The sequence below is a fragment of the Eptesicus fuscus genome, chromosome 21, assembly GCF_027574615.1.
Source record: "Eptesicus fuscus isolate TK198812 chromosome 21, DD_ASM_mEF_20220401, whole genome shotgun sequence".
NCBI lineage: Eukaryota > Metazoa > Chordata > Mammalia > Chiroptera > Vespertilionidae > Eptesicus > Eptesicus fuscus.
In genome coordinates, this window is record NC_072493.1 from 36669352 (window position 1) to 36689760 (window position 20409).

At 46.7% G+C, this 20409-nt stretch overlaps 1 protein-coding gene and 1 pseudogene across 3 annotated transcripts in view; one reads left to right on the forward strand and one right to left on the reverse strand.

The window, feature by feature from the left end:
- The window catches only part of LRFN1 (leucine rich repeat and fibronectin type III domain containing 1), a 65388-nt gene that overhangs the window by 36494 nt on the left and 8485 nt on the right, over nt 1–20409 (reverse strand). The window contains exons 2-3 of one of the 3 annotated variants that reach the window (XR_008554976.1): nt 18307–19340; nt 13765–13895 (exon numbers count right to left, since the gene is read on the reverse strand). Coding sequence is in view for 1 of the 3 variants with exons in the window: in XM_054710896.1 (XP_054566871.1) it covers nt 18437–19340 (904 nt within the window). In the remaining 2 variants the exon portion in view is untranslated. Of the gene's footprint in view, nt 1–13764; nt 13896–17597; nt 19341–20409 lie in introns of those variants that run through there. The other 2 variants (XR_008554977.1, XM_054710896.1) reach the window with 2 other exon arrangements.
- LOC103284706 (sigma intracellular receptor 2-like) lies at nt 557–1551 on the forward strand (annotated as a pseudogene).

The window sequence follows — 20409 nt, forward strand, 5'->3', positions numbered from 1 at the left end:
AGAACCCACATCCAGAATTTCTGACTCGATATCTCAGAGAATTTATATTCTAACAAGTTCCCAGGTGAAGCTGATACTGCTGGTCCCGGGCCCACACTGTGAGAAATGCTGCTCTGTGCCAAGAGACAGTAACATGTCACGAATCAAACTCTTGCTCCTAAGTGTGATCCACAGACCCTTGGCATCACCTTGGGAAAGTATTAGGAATGTAGAATCTGAGATCCTACCTCCAACTTACTGAATCAGAAATCTGCATTTTAACCAATCCCCAGGCCATTTGTACACTTGTTGAAGTTTAAGGAGCATAGGGTTCAATCCCAGTTCTGCTAATTATTAACTGTGAGGTTTGTAAGCAGGTTCTTGAGATCTTGGTTTCCTCATCTGTAGAGTGAGGGTAATCTATAAGGTGGTAGTATGGATTAAACGAGTTCACATAAATATAGCTATGCCTGGTATAGGATAAGCACTGTAGACATAAGAAAGTCCAAACTTGAAGAGAATTTTTATGAGTTTATTTGGGCTAAACTGATGACACATGCCAGGGAGCAAGGAAAGCATGAGGCAAGGTCTCAAATGCTCCAGAGAACAACAGTTTTGCAGTTTCTTTTATGCATTTGAAATTAAGGAAGGGATGTGAGGAAGATTACGTGAGGGTGGGAGAAAGCAAGTTGGGGATTGGATTGCAAGTTAGTTAACAAGATTATGTGATCTCTTAAGGGTGGTTATACTTCCCAGAGGTCTAAAAAAAAAAGGCATTTCCATGCATATGAGCATAACCAACGGACACAGACAGTAGGGGTGTGAGGGCATGTGCTGGGGGGGGGGAGTGGCCAGGCAGAAGTCAATGGGGGGAAAGGAGATTTATGTAATACTTTAAACAATAAAGAATTTAAATTTAATAATAATAATAATAATAATAATAAACTGCTACCACACATTTAAAGAAAATAAAATTAGCTTCCCACGTGGGTGGTCATGGTGAGCGCAGCCTCCTCTCCTACGCGGCCCAACCAACGGATGATGGGGACTCAGTGCTCGGGTGTGGCCTGGAGTGGCTGCTGGAGCTCTACTTGCTCTCCCACATCCCCATCCCCCTGCTCTTCGACCTGCAAGGCAATGCTGCCAGGAGAACTCTACCCCATCGAGTTGAGAAACCTGCTGAAGTGGTACGCTAAAGAATGCAAAGACCCTCTGCTCCAGGACCCCCCAATGCGGTTTAAACACTTCCTGTTTTGCGAGCTTGTGTTTCAGCTGCCTTTCTTTCCCATTGCAACATACGCCTTCTTCAGAGGAAGCTGCAGGTCGATTCGCACCACTACCATGGTCTACTCAGCCCACACCATGACAACCCGAATTCCAATTCTCTCCACGCTTCTATCTGAGGATTCCTCTAAAGCCAGTGGTTTCAAAGGACAAGGACCTAAGACTTGACGTGAACGCTTAACCCTCGTATCTGTCTATGCCCCTTACTTTCTCATCCCTCTTAGGCTTCTGCTTTTCATGTTGTGGAGCCCCTACTATAAAGATGAGGAGAAAAGAAAGGAAAAATGAGATAACTACACAAGGAAAACTGCTCAGAACCCCTGTCTTCAGTTGCATTTGAAACACACCAGCAGCCATGAACTATCACCTTCCAAGGGCACTGGCACAGCCCCCTCACTCCCATATAGAAACCTATGCCCTGTATTGCTTCCCTATCACCTAGCTGAACCACCCAGGACAAGTTCAGCCTTTTCTAGGAGCACTGCAAAACAAGAAAAGCAAATTGCATAAAAATGGATTCTGTATGACTGATGCCACTCTCATACCACTGAAACAGGTAGAATAAAATGTTCCCCAAAATTTCTCCATCAAGTCAAGCCCTGTCAGAACAAATTGCTCCATCAAGTCAAGCCGTATCAGAACAAATTGCTCCATCAAGTTAAGCCCTGCCAGAACTATAGGTAGTTATAAAACAATGATCCAGAGAAATTAAAAAATGGTGGTGGAATAAGTGGATGCTACACAGAAATGTTCCCAGGACCAAACTGGAATTACAACTAAAATACAAAGAAACCATCCTAAATAATCAACTGAAGACTAGCAGGAGAGAACCCTGATAATCAAGGATGGAAAGTGGAGACCGCATAGAAACTGGTAGGAAGGGCAGAAGCATGAAAGGCCTGGCCAGGCTCCCACAGACACCAGCTGAAGTTCCGGAGAGATATCTCAGATGTAGGTGGGTTGCCACTGAGAACTCTGGGGTATAAATCCCAAGATGGGCCCCCAAGCAGAGAGCACCAGAACTGAGAAAGGTGCCCACATAATATCTGGCTATGAAAAGCAGCAGGGTTGGTATCTGCCAGGGAGAGGCTGTTGGAAATGCAGTCATCCTCTTAAAGGACCAATGCACAAAATTTTGGGTGCAGCCACTCACCTTGGGCTCTGGCAAAGGGAGGGCAAGGTGAACTGGAGCTTTGTGAGGAGAGTCCAGGATTGGGGGCTCTGGGGTTAGAACTCGGAGGGAAGATACCCCAGTTTCCTGTGCTGAGTCATTCCCTCATGCTGCGGAGGACATCTTTCTCAGGCGGACCTTTGCTATCCAGGCAGTTTTTGCTAGGGGGGGGGGGAGACAGTTATCCCACCCTATAGGAAAACCCCTTACCCCACCCTGTGGAGTTTCTGAGGCCCATTAAGAGACTGAGAATAACAATTAGTCTCCAGGCAGAAGTGATTGCCCCACCCTGTTGAAAAACCTTTCACCCCACCTGTGGATGATTGTCTTAGGCTACTCAAGACTGAATCCAATCAGTTGGCAGACAGAAGTGGGTCTCTGGAGGCTATGCATCTTTGCCTTATCTAATTAGTCAGAAACATCATTAGACACAACCCCAAAATAAGTACAAGAGAATTCTCCAGAAGAGCTAAATGAAATGGAGATAATAAATTTATCAGACATAGAGTTCAGAATAATGATGGCAAAGTTGCTCAATAGAATGAGAAAAGATATAGTAACTATGAAGAATGACAGCACTCAGCCGAAACCGGTCTGGCTCAGTGGATAGAGTGTCGGTCTGCGGACTGAAGGGTCCCAGGTTCGATTCCGGTCAAGGGCATGTACATTGGTTGCAGGCACATCCCTGGTGGGGGGTGTGCAGGAGGCAGCTGGTCAATGTTTCTCTCTCATCATTGGTGTTTCTAGCTCTCTATCCCTCTCCCTTCCTCTCTGTAAAAAAATCAATAAAATATATTATAAAAAAAAAAAGAATGACAGCACTCATAAAGAACACCATGGAAAGCATACACAGCAGATTAGAGGTAGCTGAGAATCAGATCAGTGAATTAGAAGACACAATAGAAAAAAATCACGAAGAGAACAAAAAGAAAAGAAAAAGACAGAAGAACAGTTTAAGGGAGCTGTGAGACAACATGAAATGTAACAATATTCACATAATAGGTGCTCCAGAAGGTGAAGGAAGTGAGCAAGGGGAAGAGAACATGTTTAAAGAAATAATGGCAGAAAACTTACCTAACCTGGTGAAGGAAAAAGTCACACAAGTCCAGGAGGCACAGAGAGTCCAAAGCAAGAAGAACCCAAACAGGCCCATGCCAGATACATCATAATTAAAATGACAAAAATTAAAGACAAAGAGAAAATCTTAAAGGCAGCAAGAGGAAAGCAATTTGTTACCTACAAAGGAGCTCTCATAAGTCTGTCAGCTGATTTCTCATCAGAAACTCTACAGGCCAGAAGGGAATGGCATGAAGTATTCAAGGTAATGAAAAGCAAGGATCTGAAACCAAAATTACTAGATCCAGCAAGGCTATCATTCAAAATAAATGGTGAAATGAAGAGCTTCACATAAAAAAAAAGGACTAATGGAATTTATCACCACCAAACCAGCACTATAAAGAATGCTAAAGAAACTGCTGTAATGAGAAGAAATATATAGAGAAAAACATAGGAATACAGAATTAAAATGGCAATAAATAACACAGCTGGCACGGCTCAGTGGTTGAGCATCAATCTATGAACCAGGAAGTCATGGTTCAATTCCAGGTCAGGGGATATGCTCAAGTGATGGGCTCAATCCCCAGTAGGGGCTGTGCAGGAGGCAGTCAGTCAATTATTCTCTCTCATCATTGATGTTTCACTCTCTCTCTCTCTCTTCCTTCTGCTCTGAAATAAATTATAGATGATAGATAGATAGATAGATAGATAGATAGATAGATAGATAGATAGATAGATAGATATAGAGATGTATAAATTTAAAAAATAAAACCCAATTATATGCTGTCTACAAGAGCCCCACCTCAGAACAAAAGACTCACATAGGATGAGAGTGAAGGGATGGGAAAATTTTTTCCATGAAAATGGAAACAAAAACCAAAAAACTAGGGTAGCAATATTCATATATGGCAAAATAGACTTCACAATGAAGGCCATGAGAAGAGACAACAAAGGTCACTACATAATACTAAAGGGATTGATCCAACAAGAGGATATAACCCTGGTAAACACATATGCACCCAATATAGGAGCATAAAATATTTTTTTTAAATTCTAGAGGACTTTAAGGAAGAGATCAACAACAATACAGTCAATACAGTGAAGACTTTAACACCCTGCTAACTTCACCAGATAGATCTTCCAGACAAAAAATTAACAAGGAAACAATCCTATATAATAAAAGTATAGTATGCAAATTGTCTCCCCTACCAGAGTTCTTCCAGGAGTTCGACCAGGGGGCAGGCCCTTGCCACCCCGCCCCGACACTGCGTGCGCAACCTCCTCCTGTCCGGTCGACCTGTTATGGTGTCCCAGTTAATTAGCATATTTATATATATATATATATATATATATATATATATATATATCCTTACCTGAGCACATGCTTAGAGAAAGGAAAGGGGAGAGAAAGGGGGGTGGGGAGAGAGAGAGAGAGAGTGAGAGAGAGAGAGAGAGAGGAAACATACATGTGAGAGACAAACATCAATCAGTTGGTTGCCTTCCGTACCTGCTTCACCCGGGGATCAAACCCGTAATCCAGGCATGTGCCCTGACCAGGAATCAAACCAGCAACCTTTCGGTGCATAGGACAACACTCAACCAACTGAGCCACTCCAGCTGGGCTCAACTATTTATTTTATTTTATTTTATTTTATTTTACATGCTTTAAATTAAATGTATTGGGGTGACATTGGTTAATGTGAACATACAGGTTTCAGGTGTGGGTTTCTATGTTACAAAATCTATATATTGCATTGTGTGCCCACCACATTGTTTATTGATGGTATAAAGAAATATAATTGGCCAAAGCCGGTTTGGCTCAGTGGATAGAGCGTCAGCCTGCGGACTGAAAGGTCCCGGGTTCGATTCCAGTCAAGGGCGTGTACCTTGGTTGTGGGCACATTCCCAGTAGGGGGTGTGCAGGAGGCAGCTGATCAATGTTTCTCTCTCATCGATGTTTCTAACTCTCTATCTCTCTCCCTTCCTCTCTGTAAAAACTCAATAAAATGTATTTTTTAAAAAAGAAAAGAAATAGAATTGATTTTGTGTGTTTACGTTATCTGTTAAACTCGCTTATAAGTTCTAGGAGTCTGTCGTTTCCTGGTGGCTTTATACATAAACATCCATTCCATCTACAAATAGGGAGCTATCTTTTTGCCCTTTCAATTTTCATGCCATTTGTTTATTTGTTTGTTTATTCTTTTGTACTATCTAGGACATCCAGTACTCTGTGAAGTAAGAGTTATGAGACTTCACACACACTAGAATGGCTACTATTAAAGAGAGAGAGAGAGAGAGAGAGAGAGAGAGAGAGAGAGAGAGAGAGCCTAAGAGACAGCAAGAATATTAGAGAAATTAGAATCTTTGGGCACTGTTAGTGGGAATGTAAAATGGTGCAGTCACTATGGAAAACAGCATAGCAGTTCCTCAAAAACTTAAAAATACTATGTGGGGTTCAACAATTCCACTTCTGTGTGTATAACCAAAAGAATTGAAAGCAGGTATTTGTATGCCCATGTTCAGAATAGCATTATTTGCAATAGCCAAAAGATGGAAACAACCCAAGTGTACATTGACTAATCAATGGATAAGCAAAATGTGATATATATAGGGTGTCCCCAAAAAATATATGCACACACTTTGAATAATTATAAAGACAGTACTTATTAAAATACATTTCATTTTCAAAATTGAGCTGTTAAAGTGTGTATATTTTGGGGACACCCTGTACATACAATGGAATATTATTCAGCCTTAGGAAAGAAGGAAATTCTGACACATTCTACAACATGGATGAAACTTAAGGACATTAGACAACATGAAATAAACAAAATGACAAAATTGTATGATTCCGCTTATATGAGGTACCTAGAGTAGTCAAATTCATATAGACAAAACAAAGTGGTGATTTCCAGGGGCTGGGGGAGAGGAGAAATGGGAAGTTATTGTTTATTAAGTACAGAGTTTCAGTTTTGCAAGATGAAAAGAGTTTTGTGGATAATTGGTGGTGATGTTGGTAGATTCACAACACTGTGAATCTATTTAACATCACTACGTTGTACAATTAAAAATGGTTAAGATGGTAAGTTTTATGTTGTGTGTATTTTTCCACAGTAAAAATAACAAGTTTGCCTTGGCTTAGTGGCTCGGTTAGTTAGAGCATCGCCCCATGCACCAAAAGGTTGTGGGTTCAATTCCCAATCAAAGCACATACCTAGGTTGGGGGTTTGATACCCAGTCGGGGCACATATAGAAGGCAACTGATCACTGTTTCTCTCTCACATTGATGTTTCTCTCTATATCTATCGATCTCATCTTCCTCTTCTAAAAAAAATTCAATAAACATATCATATCCTCAGGTGAGTATTAAAAATATAATAATAACAAGAATGACGAGAGTGGTCATCCTTGCCTTCTTCCTGATTTTAGGGTGATTTAGTATTTCACCATTATAAGGTTAGCTGAGCCGAAACCGGTTTGGCTCAGTGGATAGAGCGTTGGTCTGCGGACTGGAAGGTCCCAGGTTCGATTCCAGGTCAAGGGCATGTACATTGGTTGCTGGCACATCCCCCGGTGGGGGGTGTGCAGGAGGCAGCTGGTTGATGTTTCTCTCTCATCGATGTTTCTAGCTCTCTATCCCTCTCCCTTCCTCTCTGTGAAAAATCAATAAAAATAAAAAATAGAAGGTTAGCTGAAAATTTTTTATAGATTCTCATTATCAAGTTGAGGAAGTCTTTTCTATTTCTAGTTTGCTGAGAATTTTTAATTAGAAATGGATATGAGATTTCGCCTGGTGGGTGTGGCTAAGTGGTTGAGCATTGACCTATGAACCAGAAGGTCACGCTCAGATTCCCAATCAGGATACATGCCCAGGTAGCAGGCTTGATCCCCAATAGGGGGGATGCAGGAGGCAGCCGATTAGTGATTCTTATCATTGATGTTTCTATCACTCGCTCCCTCTCTGAAATCAATAAAAATAAAATTAATTTTTAAAAAAATGGATGTGAGATTTTGTCAAAGGCCTTTTCTGCATTGATCAATGTGATCACATGCTTTTTCTTCTTTAGCCTATTAATATGGTGGATTCCACTAATGGGTTTTCAAGTACTGAGCCGGCATTCCACTCATGAAGTGTAACTTGGTCATGGATTATGACTTTTTTAAAAATATATAAAAAATATATTTCTTTGCTTTGGACTACCATACTTTCAGTAAGGTAGTTTTTCCCCTTAATTATGGTAAAATATATATAACATAAAGTTTGCCATTTTAACCATTTTTAAGTGTACAATTCAATGGCACTAAGGGCATTCACGATATTGTACAACCATTACCACTATCTGTTTCCAAAACTTTTCAATATCCCAAATAAAAACTATGTATACATTAAGCAATAACTCTCCCTTCTCTCATCCTCCTAGCTCTGGGTAACTACTATTCTACTTCTGTCTCTATGAACTTGCCTATCCTATATATTTCTTATAAGTGGAGCCATACAATGTTTGTCCTTTGTGTCTGGCTTATTTCATGCAGAATAATGTTTTCAAGGTTCATCCATGTTGTAGAATGTATCAGAATTTCATTCCTTTTCATGGTTAAACTAGTGGCCCGGTGCACGTATTTGTGTACATTGAAAGGAAATTAATTAGGAGAAATATTTTAATATTGCTATTCACCCTTTCTTTATAATAGAAGTGTCAATCAAATTCATGATCGACAATGACAGATCGAAATGCACGTGTGCGATTGGTGCCAGCGAGAGCTTTATATGTATTGTGCATGCACAAGTCAACTTAGCTTTTTATATATATACTAGAGGCCCAGCGCACAATTAAATCGTGCGCGTGTAGGGTCCCCTAGGCCATGCCAGCAGGGCCATGTGACACTCCTCAGATGCTGCCAGAGCCCCACGATGTTCCAGAAGTCCCCACCGCGGCCGCCACAGGACCTATCAATGCACCTTCTGGTGAATCCAGTAGTTGGTCATGATGCTATGACAGCATCACAACCACAGGCCTTTTATGATATAGGTCAGTGATGGGCAACCTTTTGAGCTTGGTGTGTCAAACTTCGCCAAAAAACTGAGCATAACTCAGGTAGTGTGTCACTTTGAGGAAAAAACTAACTCCAAGACTCCAAGCAAATGTTTCATCCTCAGGAGCAGCAAATGTTTCATCCTCGGCATGCGGCCGCATGTCATCAGAAATGGCTACGCGTGTCAGTGCTGACACGCATGTCATAGGTTCACCATCACTGATATAGGTAGAACTAGAAGCCCAGTGCATGGATGCATGCACTGGTGGGGTCCCTCAGCCTAGCCTGCACCCTCGTGCAATCCAGGACCCCTCAGGGGATGTTGGAGAACCAGTTTCAGCCAGATCCCCACAGGCCAGGCCGAGGGACCCCACCGGTGCACAAATCTGTGCACCAGGCCTCTAGTATGCACATAGATCTTTGGTTAATCTCTTCCCACCCTCTCCTCTCCACCCTTCCTTCTGAGATTCATCAGTCTGTTCCATGTTTCCATGCCTGTGGTTTCATTCCTGCATTGAGCGTCTGCCCCCTGGTGGTCAGTGTGCATCATAGCTACCAGCTGGTCACTTAGGCTTTTATATCCTACTATATAAAAAGCCAGGGCCATAACAACCAAAATGACCAGACGGACAACCAAACAGCAGGCTAGGGAGCTGAGGGAGCGGCATCTCTCAGCGTAGCCTGCACCCTCTCGCAGTTTAGGAGCCCTCGGGGGATGTCCGACTACTGGCTTAGGCCTGCTCCCTAAGCCGGCAGTCAAACATCCTTGGCACTGCTGCAATACACACACACACACACACACACACACACACACACACACTAGGGCCCCAGTGCATGAATTCGTGCACCTTGAAAGAACTGTGGTCTGTGAGGCTGTGGTGGGCACAGGTGCAGGTCTCGGCCCAACCTCCATGCCTCCACCCGGCCCCTCCTGCCACAGCCCCCGGTCCCCTCTCAGCTGGCAGCCTCCCTCCCGCAGCTGCCACCACCGGCCCCAACCCCACTCGCACCCGCTGACAGCGCAGAGCAATTGGGGCTGGTGCCGGCAGTGGGTACGAGCGGGGCCGGTGCCATCAGCAGGAGCAAGCGGCTACTGCTGCCCTGATCGCCCCTCAGGAGCAGGAGGAGGTGGAGAAGCCCTGAGGGGCAATTGGGGCCAGTAGTTGCTGTTCACACCCGCTGATGGCGCCGAGCCGGCACCAGACACCAGCAGCGGGTGCAAGTGGGGCCAGCGCCAGCAGTAGGTGTGAGCGCCAGATGGGACCACTGCACACACGGGAGCAAAGAATTTTCAGTAACCACCAGAGGCTTGCCCCGATGACAGCGACCAGCATCCTGCCTTGGTCTGGTGCCCCTGCTCACCTGCTCCACCATCCCACCATGGCCGACACCCGCCATGTTCCGCATGTGCCCACTGGTAGTCAGCGCATGTCAGCAACCGGTTGTTCGGTTGTTTGGTTGTTCCACCATTCGATCTATTTGCATATTAGGGTTTTATATAGAGAGATATTTAAGTTTTTAACTTTATTTCTTTTTAATTTTATTGATTTTTTACAGAGAGGAAGAGAGAGGGATAGAGAGTTAGAAACATCGATGAGAGAGAAACATCGATCAGCTGCCTCCTGCACACCCCCTACTGGGGATGTGCCCGCAACCAAGGTACATGCCCTTGACCGGAATCGAACCTGGGACCCTTGAGTCCACAGGCCTACGCTCTATCCACTGAGCCAAACCGGTTTCGGCTAACTTTATTTTTATTTATTTATCTGGTTAATCCTCACCTGAGGATATTTTCCCCACTGATTTCTTTAGAGAGAATGGAAGGGAGGAAGGGAGAGAGAGAAACATGGATGTAAGAGAGACAATTTGATTGGATGCCTCCCACATGCACCCTGACTGGGGCTGGAGATGGAACCTGCAACACAGGTATGTGCCCTTGACCAGGAATTGATCCCACATCCCTGCCAAGGCAATAAAAATATTTTTTAAAAAACTTGAAAGGAGGATTGTTTATTATATTTACCTACAGATTTATTCATCCCATAAGCCTTTCTTCATTTCTAATGTTCTGAGTTTTCTTTGGCTTCTATTTTCTTTCTGTTTGAAGAACTTGAGCAAGTCCTATAATACAGTTCTGCTGGTAACAAATTCTCTTAGTTTTCTTTATTTTAAAATCTTTTTCTTTCTTACTTTTTTTCTTTTTTTTTAAACATTTTATTGATTTCAGAGAGAAGAAGGGAGAGGGAGAGATAGAAACAATGATGAGAGAGAAACATCCATCGGCTGCGTCCTACACACTCACACCGGGCATGTGTCCTCACCTGGAATTGAACAGGTGACCTCCTGGTGCATGGGTCGAAGCTCAACCACTGAGCCACACTGGCCAGGCTAAAATGTCTATTTCACCTCCTTTCCTGAAGAATATTTTCACTGGATAAGGAAGTCTGGGTTGGTCGTTCTTTTCCTTCAGCACTTGAAAAATGTGCCACTTTCTCCTGTCAAAGTATTGCCCCCTATAAAATGTAATGTCATTTCTGTTTGGTTTCTTTCAAGATTCTTTCTTTGTCTTTAGTTTTCAGAAGTGTGGCCACATACTACACCTGACCAGTTCAGAGGAGGCCAACATGACAGACCCAATAAACTCGGAGACCAAAAGTAACCACTTATGATGGTCTGAACAGAAAAACTCCTAACTACAAGCAGGTCACAGCAGGTAGTCACATCCTAGGCTTGTGGAGTCTTTGACAAAGGTCAATCTTTACCTTAAAGGAGCCTGTCCATTGTCTTTTTGCTTCGAAGAGAACATACCTTTGAAAGGTCTGAGTGATCTCCTTTCCAAGACCCCTCAGGGCACACCTCTGCACTCCTCATTGTTATCTTGTTCCTCAAATACCATCTCTTAAGTGCTGTAAATGTTGATTTCTTTTTAATCCTCACCCAAGGATATGTTTTCATTGATTTATAGGGAGAGTGGAAGAGAGAGGGAAAGACAGAGAAATACAACACATTGGACCAGGGGGGAGCCTGCAACCCAAGGAATCGAACCCCGGGACCCTTCAGTTCACAGGCCAATGCTCTATCCACTGAGCCAAACTGGCCAGGGCTTTCGCAGTTTTTAGAAGCAAAGAAAATCTTCCAGAGAAACTCCCTGTTGGATGTACATGCTTGCCTCATTGGCTAAAATTTAGTCATATGCCCAGGTCTAACCCAATCACTGGCAAGGCAGATATAATTACAAAGATGGTGTTAGACTAATCAACATCCACCTCTGAGGCTAGGGAAAATGTGTCCCAGGGAGAGTGAATTCCTAAAACAAATTCAGAGCTCTTCCAGAAGGGAAAAGGTGGGAGACAGAACTAGGGAGCAGCCTAAAATGCCACATGGAGGTTCCAAGGTTGTGAATCTCTTGCAGGACTGATATCCAGTGCCAACCCCCCGCAATAGGAGCACAGTTTCTGTTGTTAAAATACTGGAACACTTTCATGCCAGTTGGAAAATAGCTATTTCGCCAAGATCCCCCTAAGCAGGTCATCTCACCCATGCAATCCCAGCCATCGCCCTGGAACCCCTATACCTCCCCACAATTCAGAAATCAAAGAATTAGCATCTGATACGGGGGTGGGAGAGGTGTTCCATGATCTGCTCTAATGCGAGGCTAGTGTGCACTCGGATTCTAACAACAATGTAGTTGTTAAATAGCATGCTGGCCTCTGCAGCTCGCGCACAACGTGTGTTGTGGTTTTTGAAAAGGGACCGCCAATCCTTGGACATATTTCTCCCTTCGAGAGGTAGAGTCAATGTGTTCCTCTCATCGAACCCGTATTTGTGACTTCTTCACCCAACGGAATGTTGGAAGTCAAGGCGTGTGGCTTCCCGCATCTGTCCCACCTACCTCTCTCGGGACACACATCTCAAACTGTCCCTCTTGGAACCCAACTGCCAGGCTCCGACGAGAAACCCAAGCGCATGGAGAGGCCACGCGAACATCCTCTGGGTGACAATCCCAGCTGACCTCAGCTTTGCAGTCATCCCAGCTCAGGAACCAGACACGTGTTCAGATGTTTCCAGCTCCCAACTGGGGCAGAGACAAGCCATTCCTACTCGGCCGTGATCAGGTTCCTGAGCCACCGAATCTTGGAGCATAATAAAATAATTTCTGTTTTATGCCACTAAGTGTGTGTGTGTGTGTGTGTGTGTGTGTGTGTGTGTGTGTTTAATGAGGCAATACACCACAACCCACTGAAGTTTCTGAATGGTTGAGTTTTGGTCACATTACAGGGGTTTCAGAATCATCCCCATAATTCCATAACTCTCACACCTGTGCATTCTCATGTTTTCTCAGTTAGGAGATAAAGGCGGGAGTACAGCCATGCACTAGAAACTACATACAATCCCACAGCCACTCTACTGCCTTATAGGGTTTGTAAGGGGCAGAACCCCAGTTTGGATGAGGGCAGCAAGGTGCCCATCCCAGGGCATAAATTTCTTCCCCCTTCCTCAACACCTGCTTCCCCAGACTCCCTTGCAGTTTGGAATGGTCATTGGTCTAAAGGGCTCCTTTTCTTTTCTTTTTTTTTTTTTTAATCCTCACCCGAGATTATTTTTTCCATTGATTTTTTTTTTTTTTTTTTTTTTTAGAGAGAGAGTGGAAGGGAGGAAGGAAGGGGGGGGGAGAGAGAGAGAGGGAGAGAGAGAGAGAGAGAGCAACATTGACATGAGAGAAACACAATGTTTGGTTGCCTCCCCCACACGCCCTGACCAGGGCCGGGGATCAAACCTGCAATCCAGGTACACACTCTTGACCTGGAATTGAACCTGTGACCCTCCGGTCCGTGGGCCAATGCTCTAACCACTGAGAAAACTAGCCAAGGCAAGGGCTTCTTAAATGAGTTACTTTATATAATGAATTTAAAACAATTTTGATACATATGTTTATTGCTGTTACTCCTATTATTTTAGAATTTTTTCTCCCTTGACACACAAAAAAATTTCCATTTGTTCCCTTCCTTCCTACTTCGTTCATTGGTATGAGGATGTGAGACCTGGATCTCTGATGGCCATTGAATATGAATCTATCCTTCTCAGGAAGGTAAAACAGAGGGTAGGAAATGGGTCCTAGTTGATATCAATAAGCCGTTGCACCAAACCTCCAAACCCTCTAACTCCAGAATTCCTCTTCAGTAAGATAACTGAATGTCTTCAGTCGTGTTACTTGGGTTTTCTGTTTGCAGCCTAGTGAATCCTCACAAATCCATCTCTGCATGTCCAGCACAGAGCCCAGAGAAGGTGGTCAATGAATATTTGATAATAAAAATTTGAATCCTGTAGGACATGTCTGAGTTCAGGCATGTGGCCCTCTTCAATCTGAATGCTGTAATAAAAATAAGGTTACAAATCCACTTGGAGAAGCACAGGCCTAAAAAGAAATTCTGAACTGGATATATTTAGGTTTTACCTGCTCAGCATCCATTTCTCCTGCGAAAGCTCACTTTCCCAATCCTTCATTTGGTTGGACACAAGACTCAGGTTTGCTCAGTCAGATTACCCCATCTACAGGTCACAGTGACAAGCCTTCTCTGGTCTTCCTAATGACGGCCTTTGTAGAAGCTGTTTCCTCTGCTGGAAATATGCCCTACTAACTCTCCCACCACCACCATGTCTTCACCTGGCTAATTTCCCTAGGTCTGTTAATATCACCTATGTCTGTCAATTTCCCCGTGTCTGTTAATATCACCTATCATCCCTATGTCTGTTCATATCACCTCCTCTTCCAAATACCCTTCGGAATGGTCCACTGGGATTTATATTACTTTTATAGGCCCAAAAGCTTTCCCATCTGGTAAGAATTTGGGATCAACCATATGAAATTGCCAATATTCTACCGTTTCCGACCTACAAAGCTGGCAATTTCGTCTGATTCAACCTAAAAAACAATTTCTTTAGCTACTCCCCTCTCCCAGGCCACCCAACCTGGACACCTGAATACTGAGGGCTAAACTAACCCCTACCTGGCCAATCAAATCGTTCCATTCCCTTGGAAGCCACAACCAGTGCAAGGGTGGCATGTGACCCCAATCAGTCCAATCGGAGCCCTGGCCTGGGATGTTGTTGTTGTGGTTTCATGTATACTGGAGAGTTTGCCGTTTTCCCACTGGGCTATGGCACTGGAAGGATTGGGTTTGTGTCTGCAGATAAATGGCCACTTTCCCAGCACATGCAGTTGAAGGGAATGACTGTGAGCTGAGACAAACAGAGAAATGCGTAGGAGAGTGTCTTGACGGAGTTGAGTCTGGGGTCCAGTCTCCTTGTGAGTCTACCCTAAATTGTTTCCTTCCCAGTTATAGAGCCAATAAATCCCTGCTTTTTATGTCTCTTCTGTTAAGCTGTGTTCCTGTGACTTGCTACCAAATGACTTTGATTAATATATGTCCCTGAACCTGTAGGTGGGGTAAGGCTCCCACAGTTTCCTTTTCTTCTCCCATCACCGCCCTATTGCCATCTGTCTGTCCAGGAGGGCAGGGATTATATCTATCTTGGTCACTGCTGGGTCTACAGTGCCCAGCACAGGGCCAGGCACAGAGCAGATGTTCATACGCTCCCCTTGGAAAATCCAATGCCCTCTCTCATTGCTGTACCCGTTCCTTGGTTTTCAAGCTCTCAGTTTTGAAGAGTATATCATTGGCATTAATTCGCTACTAAACAAAGGGCTTAGGGTTACAGGAGAAAGAAGGTGGTGGATGTCCTAAACCAGGGACCATGTGGGCCCCAAATATGTTGATGGATGGATGCCAGGTTCTGAGATGACAGTTCCCGATTTTGTTTTGAAGGCAGGCACACCCCTCAGCTGGGGTCTCCACAGAAATCAGACCATACACCACCCCTGCTCACAGCCTTCCTTTGGCTTCTCACAGCTCTGAGAATAAAATCTTGACTCTTGACCACAAACCACAAGCTTCTGCAGAATCTGCTCCCTGCTTGCCTCTCCCACCTGCTCTCCTCCCACTCCAGTCCAGACACAATGCCTCCAACACACCAAGCACAATCCTTTCTCAGGGCCTTTGCACATGCTATTTCCATTGCCAGGAATGCTCTTCCCACAATGGATCTCTTCAGAATGGATTTCTTCAGCTCTAATATCACCTTTCTTGATACTCTCCCCCTCCCCCGCCCCCATCTAAAGTACACCTGCCAGTCATTCTCTGTCCCAACACCCTGTTTTCATTCATTTCATGACATTTATTTACCACCAGACACTCATTACAGATTTACTTGCTTGTTTACTGCCTCCCCCCAAGGCACAGGGGTTTCTTTATTTTATATATATAATGTCTTTATTGATCTCAGGGAGAGGGATAGAACATCAATGAGAACCATTGATCAGCTACCCCCTGCATGCTCCCTAGTGGGGATCAAACTCACAACCCAGGCATGTGCCCTGACCAGGAATTGAACCGTAACCTCCTGGTTCATAGGTCGACACTCAACCACTGAGCCACACTGACCAGGCCACAGGGATTTCTTATTTGTCTATTTTGTTCACTGCTGTATCTCCTGCGCAGGGCCACATATATAGTGCATGCTCAATAAAGTTTTATGGGGTGACTCAGACAATATAGCCAGATGATCAGGTGTGCAGGATTTCGAGGCAGTAAACTTTCCAATCACAACTCTGCTGTTTACTGGCTGTATGATCTTGGGCAAGCTCCTTAACATCTAAACTATTTCCTCTTCTAGAAACATAGATGCACACACTACACGTCAGCTGCAGAGTATAAATGTGATCATGCTTACTATGAAAGTAACTTCATTTTGTGTTTGTGCCTGGCGCTGGGTTGCAAGCTCTTCTTTCAATCTTTATTGTTGAGAGTATTACAGATGTCCCTTCCCCTCCCCCCCTTGCCCATGCACCAGGGAGGGTTTGTGAGCTCAGTGCCTAGCACGTGGGAAGCCCTCAGTACCCAGGAGTCATGATGACCGAGATAGATAAGTGTGGCTGGGTCACTGGGTGAGGGAGCCTCCTGGCCTGTGGTTCTCTGGTGCCTTTGTCCTTGATGTCTCCCACCCTGTCTGCCCAGATCTTCCCCCTCCCTCCTGCTGTTTCTATTTCTGTCTTTCTCTCCTCCTCCCCAGGCCTCAGGGGGGCCCTGGCTGGCATGAAGTCTCTTCCTTCTCCAGGATCAGGAGCACCCCTCAAGGATTAGGGTAGCCCCCAACCAACTTTCCTTCCCCAGCCTCAATCCTCAGCCTTAACTGAAACTCCCCTCGCCATACCATCGTCTGTGCCCCCGAGCAGGCCCCTTCTCCACTTTCAATCCCTCATATATTCCAGACAGTAACCAATGAGCTCTTTCCCTCCTTCCTCCCTCACCAGGCTGGCTTGGGATACTTGTGCTCAGCTGTCCTTGGGGTCATTCCCCAGTCTCCAGATGCAACAGTGTAGTGGTAAGGAACAGATAAGACCCTGGGATCACACGGCCAGTTCCACTATTTTCTCACTGGGTTCTTTGGGCAAGTGACTTCAATTCTCCCTTGGTTCAGATTCCTGTCTATAAAATGGAACCAAAGATACCGACCTTGGACAGTTGCCCAACCTCAGAAAGGAGCTGTGCTTAGCACAATGCCTCTATGTGGAATGAGCATTCACTAACTGCTCAGCAGAATTCTGTGGTTAGGAGGACAGATTCAGAAGTCAGGCTGCCTGCCTTTTCAAACCCCAACTTTGCCACCTTCTGGTTATATGATCTTGAGACGTTTCTGGGCATCAATTTTCTCATCTGCAAAGTGGGATAATATGTTCTAGGGTTGTTGTGAGGATTAAATTACTTAAAGTGCTTGGCACACAGTAAGCGCTCACTAAATGTTAGCTATTATCATTTTATTATTATTTCCCACCTTTAAGTCTCTCAGAGGATAGGAAATTGCCTGCAAGTCTTCCTGGTCCCAGTTAGCCATCCTTCCTTCAGTCTCACTTAATCCTTATGCTGTGATCTAGGTCACACACACACACACACACACACACACACACACACACACACACGACACAGGGGCACACACAGAGGTCAGTAGAGCGCCCTCGGACACAGAAAAAAATTTAATTCTGCTGCGGCGGGGGTCCTGGCTCCGTAGGGAGGACTTTGTTTTGGATTTTATTCATGTGGGGATTTACTTGAGGAAAAAGGAAGGAATAGGGAGAGTCTGGTCCTTCCAGTGGGACCTGCCCGGGAGAATGTGTAGTGGGGGGAGGTAATCCCGGAGAGACAAAGAGACTGGACAAAATGTGGGAGGGCAGGAGAAGAGACGACGGGACAGAGAAAAAAGAGACAAATAGAGAAGAGCAGAGACATGAGACAGAGAAGACAAGAGAGCAGGATAGACACAGAAGAGGGGAACAGAGAAAAGGGGGACCCCAAGCCAGACCCTACGGGATCAGAGAGGTGACTGGGCTGGGGGGTGGGGCTTTGGAGGCCGCCGCGGGACAGAATAGGATCTAGTCCAGCCAGATACAAGAAATGGGCCCCTCGTCCCTGCCCCTGGTCCCGGGCAGGGGGAGGAGGCTCGTGTCTCAGTGCTGCAGTGTGGGGGGGCCCTGCCCCTCCCCGCGCTTCGCTGTGTAAGGCACCAGCTCCGGCGAGGTCCGCGAGCGCGCTGGGGGAGGGACAAGAGGGGGCGAGGAGTTCTCCCGGGAGGAGAGCCCGGCGGCCTGCTCCCTAACTCCCCAGGACACGGTGCATGGCCTGGAGCCTTAGCCGGAGGCGCAGCGCCCCCTCGGGAGAAGGGCCTACCTCCCCTCCAGTCAGAGGTCTCGGCGCTGTGCTTTTTCCCTCCAGTCCTGCCCCAGGGCCTGGGCAGCCAGCTCAGCGTTTGTCCTGTCCGTGGCACCGGGAGGCCCCGGTGCCCGCCGCCGCCAGCCGCTCACACGGTACTCTCCAGCATCCACTCGGTGCTGGTGAAGGCCAGGCGCGCGCGGACAGAGCCCAGCCCCAGCTCTCCGTCCTCCCCGGCCACGCCCGCTCCGGCCACGTCCAGGTGCGGTGTGGACCGGTGGCGCTTTGTCCGCCGGGCGCGGCGCGGGTAGCTGTGGCTCTGGAAGAGCACCCCGTAGTCCCCGTCAAACGAATAGCGCTGCTGCGGCCGAGGCCGGGCCGCCCCGGGAACCAGGGCTAGCGTGGAGGGCGCCGCAGCTGGCGGCTTCAAGGCCCCTGAGCGGCTCCTCCGAGGGCCCGCGGCGGCTCGAGACTCCTCCCCAGAGGCTTCCTCCGATGGCAGGAGACACAGCGAGGTGGCCGAGCCGCCCAGGGAGCGTCCAAAGGCGGCCTCTGGGTCTGCGGAAGCTGCCGGCTCCACCACCGCGGTCTTGGCTTCCACCTCCACGGCCGCTGCCGCCGCCGGGGACGCCTCCTCGCGGAGCGCCACGTAGCACTCCTGCGCCGGCGGCGGGGCCGGGGGCGCGCCTGCACCGTTGGTTTGCGAGCACACGTGGCTGACGCGCGGGGGTGACCTGGAGGCGCCCTTGACGCGGCGGCCATCTCCGTCGCCATAGACCTTGTAGCGGATCATGAGCAGAACGATGAAGACGAGGACCGAGGCGACGATGACGCCACCGATGGCAATGATCATGGTGCCGCCCAAGAAGTGGGCCCTCAGCGGGCGGCAGGGCGCGGGATCCCCAGCCGTGGTAAACTGCACGCAGCCCACCACGCGCGTGGCGGGCAGCGCCGTGGCACCATCGTCGTAGACGGCCAGCACGCACAAATCGTAGGCGCGGCCTGCCGCCAGGTCATTCACCAGGAAGGTCTGGCTGGTGGAGGGGATCATCCTGTGGGAAGGGGCAGGATCAGCATGGGGTTAGCTCTACTCGGAACCAAGCCATTTCACTTGTATGTCCCACCTACGGTGACCAGTGGGAACCAAGCCATGCGCTCCTACCAGTATCTCACCCTTTACCAGGACAGCAGCCACGCAAGCAACAAATTTCTAACTTCTCAGGAGCACTGCTACAGGCCACGCCTTTCATCTGCATGCCCTGCCCTCAGACCAACCCCCTGTCTGTCTTATTGCCTAGTTAGAACACGATCTGTCAATCATACTCCCTCATCTACATATCCTAGCTCTTGAATGAGAGGAGTGCTATAGCTTTTATGCCCTACCCTAAATGGAAACACCCTCTAGCAGTGTCTCACCATATTAGGGTAGCAACAACTGCCATTCAAGGTCTCTTATGTACATACTTTCATCCTTGAAGGGGCCCCATTACTACAAGCCCCACCCCCTACCAGATGCCCCACCCTCACAAGTGGTCAACTCACACCCCCTATCTTTATGACTTTAGAGAGAAAGGAAGGGAGAGAAGAAGAGGGAGAGATAGAGGGGCAGGAGAGAGAGAAAAGCAGTGCTTTTTGTTGTTTCACTTATTTCTGAATTCCTCGCTTGATTATTGTATGTGCCCTGACTGGGGATTGAACCTGCAACCTTGACTATCCAACCAACTGAGCCTCTAGTTCCTCTTTATAAAAAGAAAATATATATATCTACACTAATAAAAGAGCAACATGCTAATTGACCGTACCTTTGCAACGCCCACCAGCCAATCAGGGGTGAGTATGCAAATTAACCCAACAAAGCTGGCGGGTTAGTTTGCATATACAGGCGCCTAGCAGCTGGGGGCGGGGCGGGATGGGAAGTAGGCATCCTGCACCACCCCAGCCGCTCTGGACCTCTGGGCAGCGTGGGAAGGCAGAAAGGTGGCTCCGGCCAGAGCGAAGGCGGTGCCAGGAGCCAGGGGAAGGAAGGCCCATTCTTGCATGAATCTTTGTGCATTGGGCCTCTAGTGTGTGTGTGTGTGTATGTGTGTAATTATTGATTTCAGAGAGGAAGGGAGAGGGAGA